The sequence below is a fragment of the Dermacentor variabilis genome, chromosome 9 (genome assembly GCF_050947875.1).
Source record: "Dermacentor variabilis isolate Ectoservices chromosome 9, ASM5094787v1, whole genome shotgun sequence".
In the NCBI taxonomy this organism is placed as follows: domain Eukaryota; kingdom Metazoa; phylum Arthropoda; class Arachnida; order Ixodida; family Ixodidae; genus Dermacentor; species Dermacentor variabilis.
In genome coordinates, this window is record NC_134576.1 from 138,069,379 (window position 1) to 138,090,111 (window position 20,733).

The 20,733-nt window shown below is 49.9% G+C and overlaps 1 protein-coding gene across 3 annotated transcripts in view; it reads right to left on the reverse strand.

Annotated features, from left to right (window-relative positions):
• The window catches only part of LOC142557671 (arylsulfatase B-like), a 55,881-nt gene that overhangs the window by 11,909 nt on the left and 23,239 nt on the right, over positions 1-20,733 (reverse strand). For 2 of the 3 annotated variants that reach the window (XM_075669685.1, XM_075669683.1), the window contains 4 exons: positions 19,672-19,809; positions 18,567-18,693; positions 5,957-6,268; positions 4,573-4,711 (listed from right to left, as the gene is read on the reverse strand). In XM_075669685.1, coding sequence (XP_075525800.1) covers positions 4,573-4,711; positions 5,957-6,268; positions 18,567-18,693; positions 19,672-19,809 — 716 coding nt within the window. The remainder of the gene's footprint in view (positions 1-4,572; positions 4,712-5,956; positions 6,269-18,566; positions 18,694-19,671; positions 19,810-20,733) is intronic. The other variant, XM_075669686.1, reaches the window with a different exon arrangement.

Sequence of the window (20,733 nt, forward strand, 5' to 3'; positions counted from 1 at the left end):
GTTGCGTCGTCCTCAATTTAAGTAGAAACCTTTTCGTAAGCCTCCAGGTGTCTATCCCATACGTGAGTACTGGTAAGACACAGCTGGTTATAAACTTTTCTCTTGAGGGATAATGGCAACCTGCTGTTCATGATCTGAGAATGCCTGCCAAACGCACCCCAGCCATTCTTATTCTGATTATTTCAGTCTCATGATCCGGATCCGCAGTCACTACCTGTCCTAAGTAGATGTATTCCCTGACCACTTCCAGTGCCTCACAACCTATCGTAAACTGCTGTGCTCTTCCGAGACTGTTAAGCATTACTTTAGTTTTCTGCAGATTAATTTTTAGACCCGCCCTTCTGCTTTGTCTCTCCATGTCAGTGAGCATGCATTGCAGTTGGTCCCCTGAGTTACTAAGCAAGGCAATATCATCAGCGAATCGCAAGTTACTAAGGTATTCTCCATTAACTCTTATCCCCAATTCTCCCCAATCCAGGTCTCTGAATACCTCCTGTAAACACGCTGTGAATAGCATTGGAGAGATCGTATCTCCCTGCCTGACGCCTTTCGTTATTGGGATTTTGTTGCTTTCTTTATGGAGGACTACGGTGGCTGTGGAGCCGCTATAGATATCTCTGAGTATTTTTACATACGGCTCGTCTACACCCTGATTCCGCAATGCCTCCATGACTGCTGAGGTTCCGACTGAATCAAACGCTTTCTCGTAATCAATGAAAGCTATATATAAAGGTTGGTTATATTCCGCACATTTCTCTATCACCTGATTGATAGTGTGAATATGGTCTATTGTTGACTAGCCCTTACGGAATCCTGCCTGGTCCTTTGCTTGACAGAAGTCTAAGGTGTTCCTGATTACATTTGCAATTACCTTTGTAAATACTTTGTAGGCGACGGACAATAAGCTGGTCGGTCTCTAATTTTTCAAGTCTTTGGAGTCCCCTTTCTTATGGATTAGGATTATGTTAGCGTTTTTCCAAGATATCGGTACACTCGAAGTCATGAGGCATTGCGTATACAGGATGGCCAGTTTCTCTAGAACAATGTGCCCACCATCCTTCAACAAATCTGCTGTTACCTGATCCTCCCCAGCTGCCTTCCCCCTTTGCATAGCTCTCAAGGCTTTCTTTACTTCTTCCGACGTTACCTGTGGGATTTCGAATTCCTCTAGACTATTTTCTCTTCTATTATAGTCGTGGGTGCCACTGGTACTGCATAAATCCCTATAGAACTCCTCAGCCACTTGAAATCTCTCATCCATATTTGTAATGATATTGCCGGCTTTGTCTCTTAACACATACATCTGTCCGGCGGCCTGTCCGGAGCCAGGTATTCTTAGCACCCTCTGCAGCGTCACAGATCTGACCGCCGCCGTGGTCAGTTGCATCGCGGCTGCTGGGGACTGAGGGCCGGGGTTCGATTGTTGTATTCATATAGGAGGTTGTGGCCAAGTACTGCACCAGGGTGGCCAATCCTGCTCTGGTGAGAGAGTGCGTTACCGGTTCTGGTTACCGGGGTCAGGCCGCACTCCAGGCCTGTTCGTGCAATTTTCTCAACACACGGTTTTTTTTGTATTTTGTATTTTCGGTGGAGAATTGCGCGGCACCGGGTTTGAACCACGGCAGGAGTTGTACGCCTCATTTAACCTACAGTGGTGCCCTATTTGATCAGTCAAGGTGGACCAATCTGAGCTCGGTTATACCGCATGGATGGCACTCGGCTAGAGAACCTGGTATTTATGACCTGCACATGTGTGGCCACACATAATTGAGGATATATAATTTTTTTAGGAGGGTTTCCGTACAGTGATAAAATGAAGGAAAAGACATTAAAAAGAAAGAAAAAAAGGGGGAAAAAGGAACATAACATGTGATTTGAACTCGTGATCCTTCAATGTTGCCCGGAAAGGTAGCTCAGTCGGTTGGTTCGTCAAGCCAACGGTTACTTTCAAGCGCCATAGCTCCTGCTCCGAGCCTCATACTTATGTGGAAAGGGACTGATGTTGTCCGCGACAGTCGATTTTGAGTGGTTGGAAGGCATAATTTCTTGGAAAAATGGCCGCCAGAGGAGCAGCGTGAACTCGAGCGGCTTTAGAGACTAGGAAAACTACCTTAAAATATTTAGACTTGAGGGGAAGCTTCGTTAACAAACTATAACACGGCAATCAGCACTCGAATACGACGAGAGAAATTATTGAGACGTGGAAAATTCCCTTGAAATAAATCTGGTTTGCGAGACAAATGCTTGCATGTATTGAATCTCTTAAAAGATGAGGGGGGAAATATGCGCTCACCGAGAGGGCATCGTCAGCACGAGACCACCACCAGGCACCTTACTGAGATGTGGAGAGCTTCGCGGCCGGAACGAAGCCTCCCCTCTCCGCCGGCCAAGAGTGGAAAACGCGCTTTCCGATCGCTCAAGGTTGCGCGGACATTGTATAGCTCTAGCGTCTAGGAAAAAGCTTAAACAGGTGCGAGGGCGGCACTCATAGCGTGGGAAGCTAGCCGCCGGAATAGCTATCGCAAGTACAGCTGCTGGCGAGGGCGAAATACCTTCGTGTAATTATAATAACCCTAATAGGACTTCTTTCAAAGAAAAAAAAGAAAAGAAAAAAGAAGGAAACGGCTCAGAAGGCTATACTACGAGAGCTATGACTGATACTTTTCTATATATATGTATTCATCTCATCTATGGGATCGCATGCGCGCGCTGTTGCTTTGTCTCTGCGTGTAGTAGTTAAGAGAACCAGTTTATGGGCGGAGAAGAAGGAAGGAGAGGAAAGCAATATTGCAGCGCCGTGGTTTTAAAGCGCAACCATGGTAGGGAAACGGAAGGCGATATAAGCATGCGTGTCCATGATACGCACACGACAAAGTGCCTTACAATATTTAGACTTGATGGGAAGCTTCGTTAACAAACTATAACACCGCAATCAGCACTCGTATATAATTATAACCCTAATAATAATTGTAAATATTCATCTCATCTATAGGATCTAAAGCGCGCGCTGTTGCTTTGTCTCTGGGTGTAGTAGTTAAGAGAGCCAGTTTAAGGGCGGAGAAGAAGCAAGGAGAGGAAAGCAATATTGCAGCGCCGTGGTCTTAAAGCGCAACCGTGGTAGGGAAACGGAAGGCGATATAAGCATGCGTGTCCATGATACGCACACGACAAACTGCCTTACAATATTTAGACTTGAGGGGAACCTTCGTTAACAAACTATAACACGGCAATCAGCACTCGAATATAATTATAACCCTAATAATAATTGTAAATATTCATCTCATCTATAGGATCTAAAGCGCGCGCTGTTGCTTTGGCTCTGCGTGTAGTAGTTCAGAGAGCCAGTTTAAGGTCGGAGAAGAGGGAAGGAAAGGAAAGTCTCTGAAGCAAACTTGCAGCGCCGTGGTTTTAAAGCGCAACCGTGGTAGAGAAACGGAAAGGCGATATAAGCATGCGTGGCCATGATACGCACACGACAAACTGCCTTACAATATTTAGACTTGAGGGGAAGTTTCGTTAACAAACTATAACACGGCAAGGCCGCCATTGGAATCTGAACCTGGCAACGTTTAACGTTAGAACGTTATCTAGTGAGGCGAGTCTAGCAGTGTTATTGGAGGAATTAGAGGGTAGTAAATGGGATATAATAGGGCTCAGTGAGGTTAGGAGGACAAAAGCAGCATATACAGTGCTAAAAAGCGGGCACGTACTGTGCTACCGGGGCTTAGCGGAGAGACGAGAACTAGGAGTCGGATTCCTGATCAATAAGGAAATAGCTGGTAACATACAGGAATATTATAGCGTTAACGAGAGGGTGACAGGTCTTGTTGTGAAACTTAATAAGAGGTACAAATTGAAGGTGGTACAAGTGTATGCCCCTACATGCAGTCATGATGACCAGGAAGTCGAAAGCTTTTATGAAGACGTGGAATCGGCGATGGGTAAAGTCAAAACAAAATACACTATACTGATGGGCGACTTCAATGCCAGGGTAGGCAAGAAGCAGGCTGGAGACAAGTCAGTGGGGTAATATGGCATAGGCTCTAGGAATAGCAGAGGAGAGTTATTAGTAGAGTTTGCAGAACAGAATAATATGCGGATAATGAATACCTTTTTCCGCAAGCGGGTTAGTCGAAAGTGGACGTGGAGGAGCCAAAATGGTGAGACTAGAAATGAAATAGACTTCATACTCTGCGCGAACCCTGGCATCATACAAGATGTAGACGTGCTCGGCAAGGTACGCTGCAGTGACCATAGGATGGTAAGAACTCGAATTAACCTAGACTTGAGGAGGGAACGGAAGAAACTGGTACACAAGAAGCCAATCAATGAGTTAGCGGTAAGAGGGAAACTAGAGGAATTCCGGATCAAGCTACAGAACAGGTATTCGGCTTTAACTCAGGAAGAGGACCTTAGTGTTGAAGGAATGAACGACAATCTCATGGGCATCATTAAGGAGTGCGCAATAGAAGTCGGTGGTAACGCCGTTAGACAGGAAACCAGTAAGCTACTTTCCAAGGTCTTTCCATTTTGTCTGTACCTGTCGAAGAGTAAAACATGAGCATTGTATACCTGCCGGAGATGAGGGCTGCCATTCCTAGCTTGCCTTCTATTTCCAGGAGCACCTCTTCGCGTCCCTTGCCTCTGCCGCTGGAAAGCACATCCCACAGGTTCCTGCCGTCCACGTCACCAAGGACTTTAGGATTGCCACCTTGTAAGCAAAGACAAGAGGATGTTAGCGAGCATGGGTAGGCAGATGAAGGCACTTGGCCGCTAAGGTGAGTCCTGCCCAGTGCCGATGCAGTTTTCTTTGCAAGGACCGCGTTTCTCTGCTATTCGAACTGAGGCATGCCACAGGGCATAGAATGATGCCGATATGAAAAAGGTGCGGGGAAGGGCGAGCAGTTTGAGCTATACAAGTAATGGTACGTTCGGCTCTTCTCTACCGAGTTCCGACTCAGCTTTGAGCTATGCGGAGCCTTCCCGAGACTGGAAGCCAGAGAGGGCTTGTCCCAGCCGGACTCCCCAGCTCCCAGATCCATCGGAGCAGCCACGTGATCTATTCTACGTCAAATATCGGTCGTGCTCTGAAAGGTTAACGGTTGGAACGCCTCCGAGCGCGCTAAGCCGGAGTTGAACCAGACCAACGAATCAGGTGAATGTGTGCCTAGAACTCGATTTCAACCAGCTGAATATAAACAGTGCCACGCGAGTGTTCTAGTGCGCTAGAAGGCGGCCAGTTTTGAGCTCTAAATAGCTTTGAGCTCCTCACTCGTTACTTCGTCGAGTGACACTCCTGCAACAGGCGTGACCGCTGAAAACCGCATACCGCCGGGAACTTCAACAGGACCATCCTTCGGTGGCATAACTGCCACCTGCACGGCCAACATCGACCACACCCACACCATCCCGCAACACTTAATAAAGATCCAACTTATAAAGCCCAAACACACGGCTGCACGCACACCACATCACCCATGGAGGAACATCACCACACCATGACCACCCTACAAGCGAGACGCCATGCTGCTGGGCTGCTACCGTTGACAGATTAAAGCTGACTACTGTCACCAAGTCTAGCAAGCGTCTCAGGAGCTGGCAACCTCAGCGCGTAGCAACATGGCGGCGCTCTTGCGGTTCCCAATTTCAATGCATGGGCTCTATGGGTAGCTTGTCCTCCAGAGTCAATATAGCAACTCTATGTTCCACAGTACGCGGTGACGGCGACGGCGATGCCATTTCGCCAAGTTGGTGCGTTGTATACGCGATACCTGCGGTTGCATTATGCAAAAAAGAAGTGAGGCGTGCAGACAGGACACAAGAGTAGAGAAGTGGGCAACACCAACGCCGGCGTTCATGTCGTCCAATTCTCTACTGTTGTGTCCTGTCTGCACGCCTCACTTCTTTTTTGCATAATCAATCCTTACCAACCAGCTCAGCTTTCTGTCGTTCTAACCTGCGGCTGCGTACAGCGTGGGCGCCCAGTCGGAGATGTGCACCACTTGCTGCGACGGGGCTCGGGGCAAGCTTTCGCTGAGGCGTCCGGACCACAGCACCGCCGGCGTCCGCACGCCCCCTTCCCACACTTCCTGCTTGACCCCGCGGAGGGGCCAGTTGGAGCCAGCGTTGGGGTACTCGACGGCCGGCGAGGCCAGCGGCCCGCCGCCGTTGTCGCTGGTGAACACCACCAGGCTGTCGGCGAGCATGCCGCGGGACTGCAGCGCCGCCAACACTTCCCCGACGGAATGGTCCATGACCTCGTAAGCGCCTGTAAAAAAGAACGCGCCCACATTCAAGGTGGCCCGTGTGTCTGCCCGCCGTCGTCCATATTTATTTGCAGTATCCTGCTAACTTGAGCTGGTTGTTACGTGTCTGAAGAAAACGAGTGACAGCGCTGTACAACGGGACGTGACTGAGACAGACGAATCGCTGTATCTTACGAGTAACAGCGCTTCGTCCGTCTTAGTCACATCCCGTTGTCCAGCGCTGTCACTCGTTGTCTTCAGCCATATTTATCTTCTCGTCCAACTACTTGAACATTTTCTGCTCCCACCTCCCTTGTTGTAACGACCGCATAGTCGTTTAAAGCGAGCAATTTCAGCAGTTTGATCTCTTGCAACTGCTCTGTAGTAGTGTGTAGGCTCTACTTTACCGTTTGTTAGACCCGCAAATGTGTCAGATAGTCTCTATGCCGGCTAGCACAAGTGTCGGGCCTTTCGCTGCCCAACTTGTGGAACCTGTAGCGGAACGCGTAGACATTTGCTAGTACAATACCCACCCTTCAACAGCGCTCCATTATTGCTGCGCAGTGACTTGAGCACTGCTTGGTCTTCCTCTAACCTTAATTATTTACCGAGCTTGCGCGAAAGATTGAGCTTGAAATCTACGCTAAGCTCACACAGCTGTCTGGAATCTTTGGCAACACTACTCGACACTCATCTGTATAATGATCTACCCTCTGGCTCCGAGTAGTAGTCCGCGAACAAAGGAAGCCTGACCCTGCAACCAACGTTTCGATCCTTGCCGAGACATCGAGTGCGGGTTGCTCCCATTGTCCGGTCACTCTTGGTCACCTCGAGTCGCGATCCCTCAATCACCGCTTTGCTTGAATCCTAATGACAGTCTTTGTTCTCATATGTCATGGCAGCCTAATCTCTGTTTTAATGACACTAATGCAAAATAATGAGGATCTCCCGGAAGACTACTCACGGTGCTACCCATGTTTATTCGATCACAAATTTTCAGTTGTCCTCTGTCTGTTCAAATGAGTATCTTGGTGTCTACATCGATAACAATTTGTCATGGAATACGCTTATTAACAACGTGATTAACAGTGCCAACTGCATTCTCGGTATTGTTCTTCGGAATTCTTCTCTAGCGCCTCTTTCCCTGCAGCTGCTTCTTTTTTAAAACGTTAATCAGACCAGAAATCGAGTGCGCTTTTTCAGTCTAGGATCCTCCCCCCCACCTTAACACGTGTCCGCACTCGAAACCATCCAGAATCGTTCAGCTCGGTTCACTGTTGGCAGCTATTCTCGTAACGCCAAGTCTTACTGCATCAAAATCTTCTCTTGATCTCTCTATATTTCCTAACAGACGAAAACTAGCCGCTTTATGTCTTTTTCATAAAGGCTTCTTTACCACCTTTGAGCTGAAGCGCACCTTGTTTTTCGACCTTGCTACGTTTCATCTCGTGTTTGCGCTCGCTTAAAAGCTCAACTGCCATTCTGCCAGACCACCCTGCGCTATCATTCTTTCATAACGCAGACGTCATCTGAAATGCATCACCTTCCCGCATGATTATACTTCATTCAAGACTGCCATTTTGAACATGCTATTTACTCCCACTCAATGTAGCGCCGTAATGTCATTGAGAGAATCTTAAATAAATAAAAAATAAAAGAATAAATAAATACCCTATAGACCTTTCTAGGGGAGAGAAGGAACCTCGAACTGGAAGCAATTTATCCGCTTCGCCACTGCTATTAGCAGTGCTATGTGTGGACAGCCATACTTTCCAGCGGCTGCACTCAGCGGCAGTGCGAATTGCGAATTACTGTGAATTTAACGTGTTTTATTTTTCGGCTGCAAAAATACCTTCCGAAAGCGAGAGATACTAGGAAGCGAACATCTTGAGCCCTGGCGTCCGTTTCAGCTGTTTCAGCTAACAGGTCGTTCTTCAATTTGACGTCGTGCAGCGTCCAAATCAGCAAGTGTTTACAGTGCAGCTACAGGCGTTTCTTTTGAAGTGCCTTCACCGTCTCGGGTTAGTCGGTGACAAACGGCTCACATGCGGTGCTCGAGAGCAGTGACGCACAGAAGGGAACACGATGCGTTACGTTTGCGTCCTTGGTCTTGAGCGCTGCAAAGGAAGTGACGTATTCGCAACATGTGCCCGCCGCTCCAATGCACAGGCGGGCCTGCGTCACACGACCTTCGCATGCAGCCGCGTACGCGTGCACCGGAAATGCTTCGACGCAAGCATGAAGCAGCAGTCGGATGTACAGTGAGTCAAGGAAAATGTAATTGGCTTCTAATATGTGCTTTTTTTATTTAACGAGCGGAACGTGTGTGTGCGTGGGCGGGTGCGTGGCGGAGGACGGGAGAGTGTCGTGAAAAATATGAATGTGCAGTCAGCATGTAAGCTGCGCACATCTCGCTGGCGCTCGTTAACGTTTTTCTCGCTGTCTACAAACTACAGTCCGAAAAAGGATTAACTCAAAACAAAGTCCCTAATGCATTTACACCACAAGGACGTCACCGTCGTGGCACTGGGAGATTGTAGAATGTGACACGTCATTTGTAGAAGCCTCGAAGCACGCTCCACACGAACACGTTCAAGTGCACTTTCTAGGACTGCAAGCAAAGTACTCGTGCACGGAATTTTACACAGATACATCAAAGTCACATGTGGGTGTGTCCTACGCCGCAGCTGGACCATCATTTTTGGAATCAGACGTCCTACACGCACCAACCAGCATATTTACGGCTGAGGCCTGTGCGTTATTGTCGGCTGCAAAGCGCATTATGTAAATAAATTTACAGAATGTAATTATATTTGCAGACTCATTAAGCGTAGTCAAGGCTTTAATATCTCTACAAAAGCACAGAAATACTGTAGTACTCTAACTTTGTTCGCTTCTGTGCCCTATATATATAGCTGTGCGGCTGAACAACGTATCCTGATATGCTGGGTTGCTGACCACAGAGGCATTCAGGGATGTTATGGGCTTGCCGATAAACCAGCTGCATTCACACTAACGAGAACTCGCAACGCTCTTGTAGCTGTCGCGGCAATAGATTTGAAATATTTGCTGCGGAGAAAACTGAAAAGCTATTGGCAACACCTCTGGGATGTTGAAACGTCTAATAAGCTTCGCCTAATTAAACCAAAGTTAGGCATTCGGCCATCGGCAACAAAATCCCGAAAGGTCGATGTCCTCTTAAAACGGCTGATGAATAGCACACGTAATGTAGTGGAGGGTTGACCGACATCAACGTCTTAGTGAAATGCCAAGAAACATACGCTGAATGGAAGAAAGAAACCACTTGCCTCTGGCTTACAGATAACATTTCCCTCTGCATCCAGCAATGTTTCTTGGTAAGGAAGCACTGTTCAACAAGAAAACAGTATGAGATTTTTTTGAGTGAAGTTCCCTTGTTACGCTTTATCATCCCCAAGAATCCGTAGCGCTGCCTCTCTTGAGAAGCCGCTGTTGCGGAAGTGTAGCGTTTGGTACAGCGCACGCCTCCAGGCCCTTACTTTAGAAGGGCCCTGATGAGGCAGCAGAGTTTCTGATAGCTCACATATTTTAGTGTATCATCTTTTCATGGCATATCTTTTATTTTCCGTCCAACATATCAGTATTGGCCCCATACATCACTGTCCCGACTTTATTTAAACGTATATTTTACGCATTTTACGGCGAATGCTTTCAGCAATCTATGCAGCCGCGTTGCATGTACGACCTGACATTGACCACTACATCGAATACACCATATCGCTGCCTGGCGCTCTTTTGCCTTCCGTGGCCATTGCGCCACAAAACCCCATCAATCGTCATCACGGTCGGCGAAAAACTACGCCGGGATGCGCGGAAGCGCGCTCGCCGTATTGATCCGACCGACGCATTCAATCGCGGTGCATACCGTCGCGACGACGTTGTCCGCGTTATCTCGTCCGAGTATTGTGCTCTAGCGTTGCGAGCAGTTATTGCAAGCAGTTGCAAGCAGTAAGCAATCAGAGTGTGAGGATCGGTCCTCCGCTACGTTTGCCGGCTTTTGTGCAAATGAATCTGTGCATTCTCACTGCACTGCGAGAATGCAGAGGCGATGACCGGCAGCACACTTTACGGACGTCACGACACATCAACCTATGGCTAGCCCATCTGCAGTTTTTGAGAGCAAACACGTATGCTGGTCGCGGCTTGAGGAATCGTCTTGCTTTACTGAACAAGTTTCGGGTGGCCGCGCACCACGGAGACGTGACGAGCCACAGCGCGCCGATGAGAAGGCCAGCAGAAGAGAGCGTCGCTACGCGTTTAAAGGCACTGACTGCGGCGTGACATATATTGTTGTCACCGTAAGTGAAGCTTCACGGAAAGGAAGTTGTATGGTATTGTGTGGTATCCGAATAGTACGCGCGCATGCGTGCGGCTAGCGCGTTGACTGGGCCTACGTGCGACCATCGAGCGTTTGATGTGCTCGCACGCGTACGTTCTACTGTCGCGCCTTATTCACTCTTGCACCATACCCGCCAAGCTTCACTTCTTCGCGCCCTGCACTACACCCCAACTTTTCCTTCCCATCAACAAGAATCTCCTTCTCGCGCCCTTCCGGCGCACAGATAATACATCTGCGGTGAGGAGGGGTCGTCTCTTGGTTACTCGCAGCATAAGCTTCTTTCTAATCCTTCCACATCACCGTTTTGCGCACGTACCACACATGCATCGTCCACTGTCAAAGGCAGGAACACTGCATTGCTGTCACTGAGCTGCAAGGCGTTTATCGTACATATTGTTGCGTTTCGCCTGCGACACGTGGTTTTGCCGGCGCGACTGCGGCGGGGCGGCAGACATTTTGGCCCGATCGTCGTCGCCGCAACACTCATCGCCAGGTGTTTCCAGGCGCGACTGCGGCGATGCGACCGCCTAGGGATCATCCTCGCATTCCAGTCATTGTGCCCGAAACAGGCGATGCCAAAGCAGGGATCTCATTCCAGTCATTGTGCCCGAAACAGGCGATGCCAAAGCAGGGATCTCATTCCAGTCATTGTGCCCGAAACAGGCGATGCCAAAGCAGGGACCATCCTCTCATTACAGTCATTGTGCCCGACCGGCAGCGCTACAACAGGGTGCTACGAGATCGTGCTCGACAGGGTGCTACGAGATCGTGCTCGTCATGGTGCTACGGCATCGCTACGACAGTGTGCGTCACCATTAGCCCATTGTACATTCACGTGCTCGTCTTTTGAGGGGTTCCTTCTTGCCCTCAACTGCGAGAGTATAAAAACAGCTGCCCCCGGACGCCAAAAGGAGGGCTCCGATTTCTTCTGTTGAGTGAAGTGCTCTCCCGTCTCTCTACTACGGTCAAACCTGACCGCCAACTCTTTGCGATGTTAAAATAAACAAGTTGTTTCGTTGTTACCAGTCGACTCATGCTTTGCCGGGACCTTCGGATGCTTCCAGTTGTACCCCAGGCCGCCAGGCCAACGCTACCCTTGGAGCTTGCGACCCAGGTACAACCACGGGCGTCAGCGCCGAGTTCCCAACGGATCGTACCAGCAGTCGGATCCAAACATCTGGTTGGCAGCGGTGAGATCACCTCCGACTTCAAACAACTGTCTGCCAGCGGTGAGATCGCGACAACGGAGGCCAGCAGCAAAGAGATGCAGTTGACTGTATGCTGAGCAGCTCAACGACGATCCGGGAGCAGTGCAACGAGCCCTGTGTGACGACTGGTTGCCTGCAGCGGAACGACTGCGCGGAATTCCTGCCTGCGAGGTTTGGTGAGTGCGGAACTTTCTTCTTCTGAGCTTTGCCAGGCTTTTTGTTAGTGTCAGAAACAGAGCTGGTAATTGTGGTTGTCGTTGCTGCCGGGTTAGTTTGCGGCAAGACAATAGTAAGCAGTAGAGAAAGCAGCATTCAGAGCAGCCATGGATTTGAAGTCGTTGCGCAAACCGAAATTGTTGGAGCTTGCAAGAGAGTTGGGTCTGGATGTCTCAGACAAACTCAGAAAACCAGAACTGCTAAAGGCTATTCTTGAGTTAGAGGCTGAGGATGACGAGCTGTCGGAATGCCTTGAGACTATTGAGGAGAGGTCAAAAAGACAGGAGCGCGAACTTAAAGAGCAAAAAGAGAAACAGGAGCGCGAACTTAAAGAGCAAAAAGAGAAACAGGAGCGCGAACTTAAAGAGCAGAAAGAAAAAGAAGAGCGTGACCGTCAACACGCTTTGGAAATGAAGCGTCTTGAGGTAGAGATGGAACGCGCTCGTAATGGAAGTCAGGCACACGGTGCAGGAGAACGCGTATTGTTCAAAATGACTGACCTGATGCGGCCGTTTAAGCTTGGAGAGGACATTGGTTTGTTCCTGGTTAACTTTGAGCGAACGTGCGAGAAGCAGGGGTTCTCTCGGGAAACGTGGCCACAGCGCTTGCTCACTTTGTTACCCGGCGAGGCGGCCGACGTAGTCGCTCGCTTGGATAGAGAGGAGGCAGAGGATTTCGACACAGTGAAATCGAGTCTTCTAAAAAAGTACCGGCTGTCTGCGGAGGCGTTCCGTCGGAAGTTTCGGGAAAATGAGAAAGGCAGAAGTGAGTCATATACAGAGTTTGCGTATAGGCTTATGTCGAACATGCAGGAGTGGCTCAAAGAAGAGAAAGCGTTTGGTGACCACGATAAAGTTCTGCAGTGCTTCGGGCTAGAACAGTTTTATAGTCGGTTACCGGAGAACGTGCGATACTGGGTCTTGGATAGGCCAGACGTGAGTACGGTGGCTAGAGCCGCTGAGCTAGCCGAGGAGTTTGTGACGCGTCGGGCTCGCGGAGCTAAGGACGGTCAAAAGGGTGAATTTGGCTCGAAGTTTGAGAGGCCGAAGTTCACACCCATGAGAGCAAAGGGGGACACGCGTAGTGCGGATGCGAGTGAAAGCAGTCCGACCAGACGTAAAGAGACGGCGGCAGCCAAACGCAGAAAGCGGTTCGAGATGAGGCGAGCGGGCGTTTGTTATACGTGCCAGAAGCCGGGTCACTTTTCGGCGCAGTGTCCGGAAACAACACCAAAAGTTGTGTTTTTTTCAATAGGCAGCACTGACGAGAACATGAAGCTTCTCGAGCCTTACATGCGAGACCTCCTCGTGAACGGGAAAGAGTGCCGAGTGCTTCGCGATTCCGCAGCTACGATGGATGTAGTTCACCCATCTTACGTAGAACCCCATATGTTCACGGGCGAGTGCGCGTGGATCAAGCAAGCCGTGGAAGCTCATAGCGTGTGTCTGCCAGTAGCAAAGGTGCTTATTGAAGGACCTTTCGGAGCGCTTGAGACGGAGGCGGCAGTGTCATCTATGCTGCCACCCCAGTACCCGTACCTATTTTCAAACAGGTCCGATCACCTCCTGCGCGAGAAGGGGCTTTTGTTGGGTGAAGCTAGTGTTCAGGCCTTAACCAGATCGAAGGTTCGGGAGCTCGCTGCAAAGGCGGTAGTTGCGGGGCCGACGTTATCAAACAACGAAAAAGGGTCAGAGGCGCAGCAAGCTGATATTCCGAGCACGCCCGAACTGAATAAACTTGAGTCTGTAACGTTAAAGGTGCCAGATACTGGAGAGGAAACGCCCGACGCGGGAAAGTTAGAAGAGCTATCTACTGATTTGCTCATCGCGCCTACGTCAGACGGACTTGATAGGTTGCTAAAAGTCAGCCGGTCGGCTTTGATAGCCGAGCAAAAAAAAGATGGCAGCCTGGAAAACGTGCGCTGCAATGTCAAAGAAGGTATCGCCAGGAAAACTGCGCGTTTTGTGGAAAGGGGTGGAGTCCTGTACCGGAAGTATCTAGACCGCAGAGGAGTGGAGTTCGATCAGCTGGTCGTGCCTCAATGCTATCGTCAGGATCTGTTGCGCTTGTCACACGGGGGTTCGTGGTCCGGACACCTAGGAGTTAAGAAAACTAAGGACCGTCTCTTGCAAGAGTACTATTGGCCAGGGTGTTTTCGGGACGCAGACCATTTCGTGAGGACATGTGACACTTGTCAGCGGGTGGGCAAACCAGGGGACAAATCGAGGGCGCCGTTGAAATTGGTACCTATCATTACGGAGCCTTTTGGACGGCTCGTTATTGATACTGTGGGACCTCTGCCGGTAACAGCCACGGGGTACAGACACATTTTGACTGTGATCTGCCCAGCGACAAAGTTCCCTGAAGCAGTGCCGCTTAAAGAACTCAGCTCAGTTGAGATAGTTAATGCACTACTGTCCATATTTGCGCGAGTTGGTTTCCCTGCGGAAATCCAATCAGATCAGGGCACAGTGTTTACTAGCGCTTTGACGACAACTTTTCTCGAAAGGTGTGGGGTAAAGCTGTTACACAGCTCAGTGTACCACCCACAGTCGAATTCCGTTGAGAAGCTCCACTCCGTCATGAAGCGCGTGTTGAGAGCGTTGTGTTTTGAACATCGAACTGACTGGGAGCTGTGTCTGCCTGGGGTGATGTTTGCTTTAAGGACCGCGCCGCATGCAGCTACGGGGTTTTCGCCAGCTGAACTGGTGTACGGTAGCTCGCTTCAGTCTCCGCTTCGCATGCTTCGAGAATCATGGGAAGGTAGGGGCGACGACCCAGTCGTGGTGGAGTACGTGCTTAAGCTCCTCGAACGCTTAAGAAGGGCACAGGAGTTGTCAGGTGAAGCAATGGCAAAGGCCCAGCAGAGGGCCAAGGTTTATTATGATCGGACAGCCAGGGCCCGTCGTTTTGAGGTTGGCGATGAGGTCATGATATTGCGCACATCGCTAAACAACAAACTAGACGTGCAGTGGGAGGGCCCAGCGCGAATTGTTCAGAAACTGTCGGACGTTAACTACGTGGTAAGTCTGCCAGGAAAGCGGAAAGCACAGCAAGTTTACCACTGTAATCTGCTCAAACCTTATAGACAAAGGGAAGCAGTGGTGTGCATGATGGTAAACGTTCCTGAAGAGCTTCCGGTCGAGCTTCCGGGACTAGGCTCAGTGACGAACAGGGAAGACACCGGTCAAGTCATTAGTGACCTTATCAGTAAAGCACCGCTGTCGCCCGAGCAGAAAACCGAACTACACCAGCTATTACAAGAGTTTCAAGGTCTGTTCTCTGAGAGGCCTGGTAGGACTTCGGTACTTACTCATGATATAGAACTTACCTCCCCTGAGCCAGTACGATCCAAGGCGTATCGGGTGTCACCCCGCCAGAGCGATATTATGGAGGCTGAGGTAAAGAAAATGCTACAGCTCGGTGTTATTGAGGCAGGTGAGAGTGATTATACCTCCCCTTTGATTTTAGTTGAGGTACCGGGCAAGGAACCTCGTCCTTGCGTCGACTACCGCAGGCTTAATTCCATCACTAAGGATCAAATTTATCCGATCCCTAACATCGAGGAGCGCCTTGAGAAAGTTAGTAGCGCTCAGTTTATTTCCACCCTAGATCTTGTCAGGGGTTATTGGCAGGTTCCACTTACAGAAGAGGCTAGTAGGTATGCGGCGTTCATTTCACCAATGGGAACATTCCGTCCTAAAGTGTTGAGTTTTGGTTTGAAGAACGCGCCATACTGTTTTTCAAGCCTCATGGATAAAGTGTTGCGGGGACAGCAAGAATTCGCTTTACCGTATCTAGACGACGTAGCGATATTCTCCGCATCCTGGTCTGAGCATATGACACACTTGCGGGCAGTGCTAACCCGCCTGCGCGAAGCAGGCTTGACAGTCAAGGCTCCTAAGTGCCAGTTAGCACAGGCCGAGGTTGTCTACCTCGGTCACGTGATTGGTCAGGGTCGTCGCCGCCCCTCGGAAATAAAAGTGGCCGCTGTGCGAGACTTTCCGCAACCGCGCACGAAGACCGATATTCGGTCGTTCTTAGGTGTCGCCGGCTACTATCAGAGGTACATCCCTAGGTACTCTGATATCGCGGCTCCCCTGACGGATGCTCTAAGAAAGACAGAGCCTCAAACAGTCGTCTGGGACGAGACAAAGGAAAGAGCTTTTAGCGCCCTAAAGAGTGCCCTAACAAGCCAGCCTGTGCTACGATCGCCAGACTATACAAAAGGGTTCATTGTTCAGTGCGATGCTAGTGAGCGAGGCATGGGCGTTGTACTGTGCCAACGGGAAAATGGAGAAGTAGAACACCCCGTCCTGTATGCTAGTCGTAAGCTGACCAGTCGTGAGCAGGCGTATAGCGCCACCGAGAAAGAGTGTGCATGTCTCGTGTGGGCCGTTCAGAAATTGTCATGCTATCTAGCCGGCTCGAGGTTTATCATTGAGACGGATCACTGCCCTCTCCAATGGCTGCAGACCATCTCTCCCAAAAATGGCCGCCTCCTGCGCTGGAGCCTCGCTTTACAACAATATTCCTTTGAGGTGCGTTACAAAAAGGGGAGTCTCAACGGTAACGCCGATGGCTTAAGTCGAAGCCCCTAACGTAGGAATCAGCCTCAAAATTGTTTGTTACTGATGTTTTTCTTCCTGAGGCAGGATTTTTTTTAACATATTGCTTTTGTTTAGTGTTTCAAAGTGATGATATGCTTTCTAGTGCAATTTTTCAATTTGTGGACGCGTTCTGAGTGATGCTAGACTACTGTAAGGAACTAGGCAGTGGTATAAAAAGGGGAAAGAGCCTGGCAGGGCTTAGTGAGGGTTGTGCCGTGCTTGCTGACTGAGCGGTTGAGTTTCAGCGTAGTTCTAACGCTTGCCGGGAACGAGAACAAAAATGTGAACTCTCCCGAAGTCACTTTGCAGTGTCCCGTGCGAACCTGAACGAGAGAACGAGGCCTTCTCTGTGCGCTGCGCTCAAGAAACGTCGAGGGACGCCCGACTTCGGTTATGAGCATCATCGAGCGACATCCCTCCGGACAGCGGATGCAGTCCCCTGTCCATCGGGATCTCCTTCCCACGGCGGGGCGGTCTGTTGCGTTTCGCCTGCGACACGTGGTTTTGCCGGCGCGACTGCGGCGGGGCGGCAGACATTTTGGCCCGATCGTCGTCGCCGCAACACTCATCGCCAGGTGTTTCCAGGCGCGACTGCGGCGATGCGACCGCCTAGGGATCATCCTCGCATTCCAGTCATTGTGCCCGAAACAGGCGATGCCAAAGCAGGGATCTCATTCCAGTCATTGTGCCCGAAACAGGCGATGCCAAAGCAGGGATCTCATTCCAGTCATTGTGCCCGAAACAGGCGATGCCAAAGCAGGGACCATCCTCTCATTACAGTCATTGTGCCCGACCGGCAGCGCTACAACAGGGTGCTACGAGATCGTGCTCGACAGGGTGCTACGAGATCGTGCTCGTCATGGTGCTACGGCATCGCTACGACAGTGTGCGTCACCATTAGCCCATTGTACATTCACGTGCTCGTCTTTTGAGGGGTTCCTTCTTGCCCTCAACTGCGAGAGTATAAAAACAGCTGCCCCCGGACGCCAAAAGGAGGGCTCCGATTTCTTCTGTTGAGTGAAGTGCTCTCCCGTCTCTCTACTACGGTCAAACCTGACCGCCAACTCTTTGCGATGTTAAAATAAACAAGTTGTTTCGTTGTTACCAGTCGACTCATGCTTTGCCGGGACCTTCGGATGCTTCCAGTTGTACCCCAGGCCGCCAGGCCAACGCTACCCTTGGAGCTTGCGACCCAGGTACAACCACGGGCGTCAGCGCCGAGTTCCCAACGGATCGTACAAGCGGTCCGATCCAAACAATATGCTGAACCACGGCGGCTTCAGTCTGTGGTGACACGTTAGCAGGAATACACTGAAGACCGGAAACGTATTCCCAGTTGGTGGTGGTGGTTGTCACAAGTTCAACAAAATTCTGCTCATCTAAGATCGGACAGGTACGAGTTCTATAGAATTCCCAGACGCTGTTTCGTTCGCGGTGTCGTATGTGATGTACACGTTGTACGCGCGCTCGTTTCACGCATTTTACTTTTCTAGTCCCACCTGGTCACAACAACCGGGAGAGCACGGTCTAGCTAACACGGCGGCACAAATCACTGAGGCTAACGCAAGCCTGCACATACGGTGCTCTTTACCATGGTACTAGATCTACGTACGGAGCAGCACACAGATGAGCACGCAACACCATAACAAAACCGCCTTTGCGTCCCGAAAAACATGGCCGCTACAGCGAGAAATACCGCGTGATTTCATCCACACTTTTCTCCTAGTGCATGGACTGGGCAGGGCCTCTCCTTAATTTTTTCTTCTTCCTCTGTGCTCCATAAAGAGGTCTATAGCTCAGTTGGTAGAACGACCACTGTAACGCCTCTGGGTGTTCTGGAGGGCGGGTGCCCATGCACGATATCGCTGCAAAAGAAATATCCTCCATGGTTTAAAAAAACAAAGCTCACCCGCCAAAACTGTTCTGTTGTAGTTTGCGATGTACGTGAAGTGGTCCACGTTCTCCTTGGGTGCCTCTACGGTGCAGTTGCTGCAAACGGTGTGACCGGCTTCGTGGCTCATGTATAGGAACAGGGGCTGCAGAATAACAACAATAGGTGATGTCATTTGCTTCACCACTTGCCACCAAATTTTTGAAGGAAAACTAAAATAAAGAGGAATAGAACGCTTCGTGATGTTTGTCCTTTGATTATGTGCTCCTTTATTACGCTTCGCCTGCGTCCACATTAGCCTATGCGTGCCTGCATTTCCGATGCTACACTCGTCTGACTCAATTTCGAACAAGACACATTTTACATGCTCGTTTTTTAATTAATTTACAGCTAAGCATAGCCTGCTATCACTTTTTGGATATTAGGACATACACCTGGAGTTGCATGCCTTGATGAAATTCCTAACCTTTTATTAGAGGGCATTATCTCTCTCCAGTCTGCGGAGGTATCTACAATACTCTTCCATAAGAGCATCTTTTTGTTTGGCGTTCAGACTCTTGTTACTCACATTGACGATCTGTGTGATATTGAGACCATCGCTACTGCAATGTCCACTTGGAACCGTTATTTACTCAAGAGGTTTGTTATGTATGGGTCCTGGACCGCAATGCAGCATAACTTTGGAAGTTCAAAACGAGCCCTAAATAACACATCACAGATATACTTTCTTGTCCCTGTTATTCGTATTCGTTTTTCACCACGCAGAATGCACAGCAACTATTCCAACAGCGCACCTTACTATTGTTTACTTTGAAGCCATGCATTGAGAGGCCGCGAACAAGTTGAAGACGCAGCGAACCGCTTTTCTCACTTACTGTCGAAGAGTCAGCGAACAACTGAAGCCTCAACCCAGAGTCAATGTTTCTACAAGGGGGCTTGAACTTGTCAGGGCCATGTCAGAAAAGGACACGTCTTCGAGAATAGCCCTCGTCGAAACGTCGGCTCTGGGTGTGACCTCTTTTAGTCGACTAACAGCGATCAATGCAAGTCTCCGTCTTAATGCGACTCTTTTGATCTGTTTTGATTTGTTGGAAAAAAGGAAAGCTGCGAGCTCTAGGTTCACCTTTCGAACGTCATGCTCGGCGATGATGCGCTTGGCCTCGTTAGTGAACGCGTACGTCGAGTAGGTGCCGTTGAGGTCGGTGGCGGCTTGTGTTGAATGACCGACGTTGCGCCAAAAGTCCAAGCCGCAGTGTCCTTCCTGCGTCGACATGCACCATTAATCGGTGGTCTGGCCTATGATACCACGACACGGTTCTTTGCTCAAGCGTGCGTGTGTGCGCAAAACGCTGCACGTGTGGCAGAGCTCAGGCTACTTCGCAACTACACTGTTGCTTAGACTCTTCGCACTCCACTTGTGACCAGCACTAAGCGCACTCCACCGGTTTGATGCATGATACTTTGTCTTGCGCTACACGCATCCCCTAATCATTCAGATGACCCGCCGCTGTAGTTTAGTGGCATGGTGTTGCGCTGCTATGCTCAAAGTCGCGGGCACGATCCCGAGAGAGGGGAGAAATTGCAAAAAGTCGCAGTTTCGCCCGAAAGGCGGAGCACCGATTGCGATAGCAAATTTGTGGACAGCTAGACGAAGTAAGGATATCAGTTTTATCGGCCGTATAAATTTGGAACATTCACTTACTAACTGAATTAACTAGCACTGTGTCAGCGCGCAGAAGCAAACAGGAACCCATCACACTAGATGAGCGCGGACACTCACTGTCCAAGCGCTGGTGTGAGCACGCGCGGCAGCAGCAGCGAGCGAAGCGGCCTTTGTGACGTCGATCGCTTCAACGCGAGAGCGGCTATGTGGAACACAGCGCAGACTAAGGTATGAGCCGTCTGCAGATACCTTTCAAGATCACGCGCCGCCATCCAAAGTACGCACTTGTTAGTGTAGTGGAGGCCGCCCCCCTCCCTCCCACTTTGCCTCGCCGCTTTCCTCCATATATGGCGCGCGAGATTGAGCCGGGATCGTCAATTCCCCTTGCGTCAGGTCACCAAATTGCGCAGTTGCTCCCAGAGCACAATGCCGAGTTTCCCGAATGCGTTGGACTTATGTCTTTGTACTTCAAATTGAGGACACTGACACAATAGGTGGTCATTGTTCTCCTCGCAACCGGAG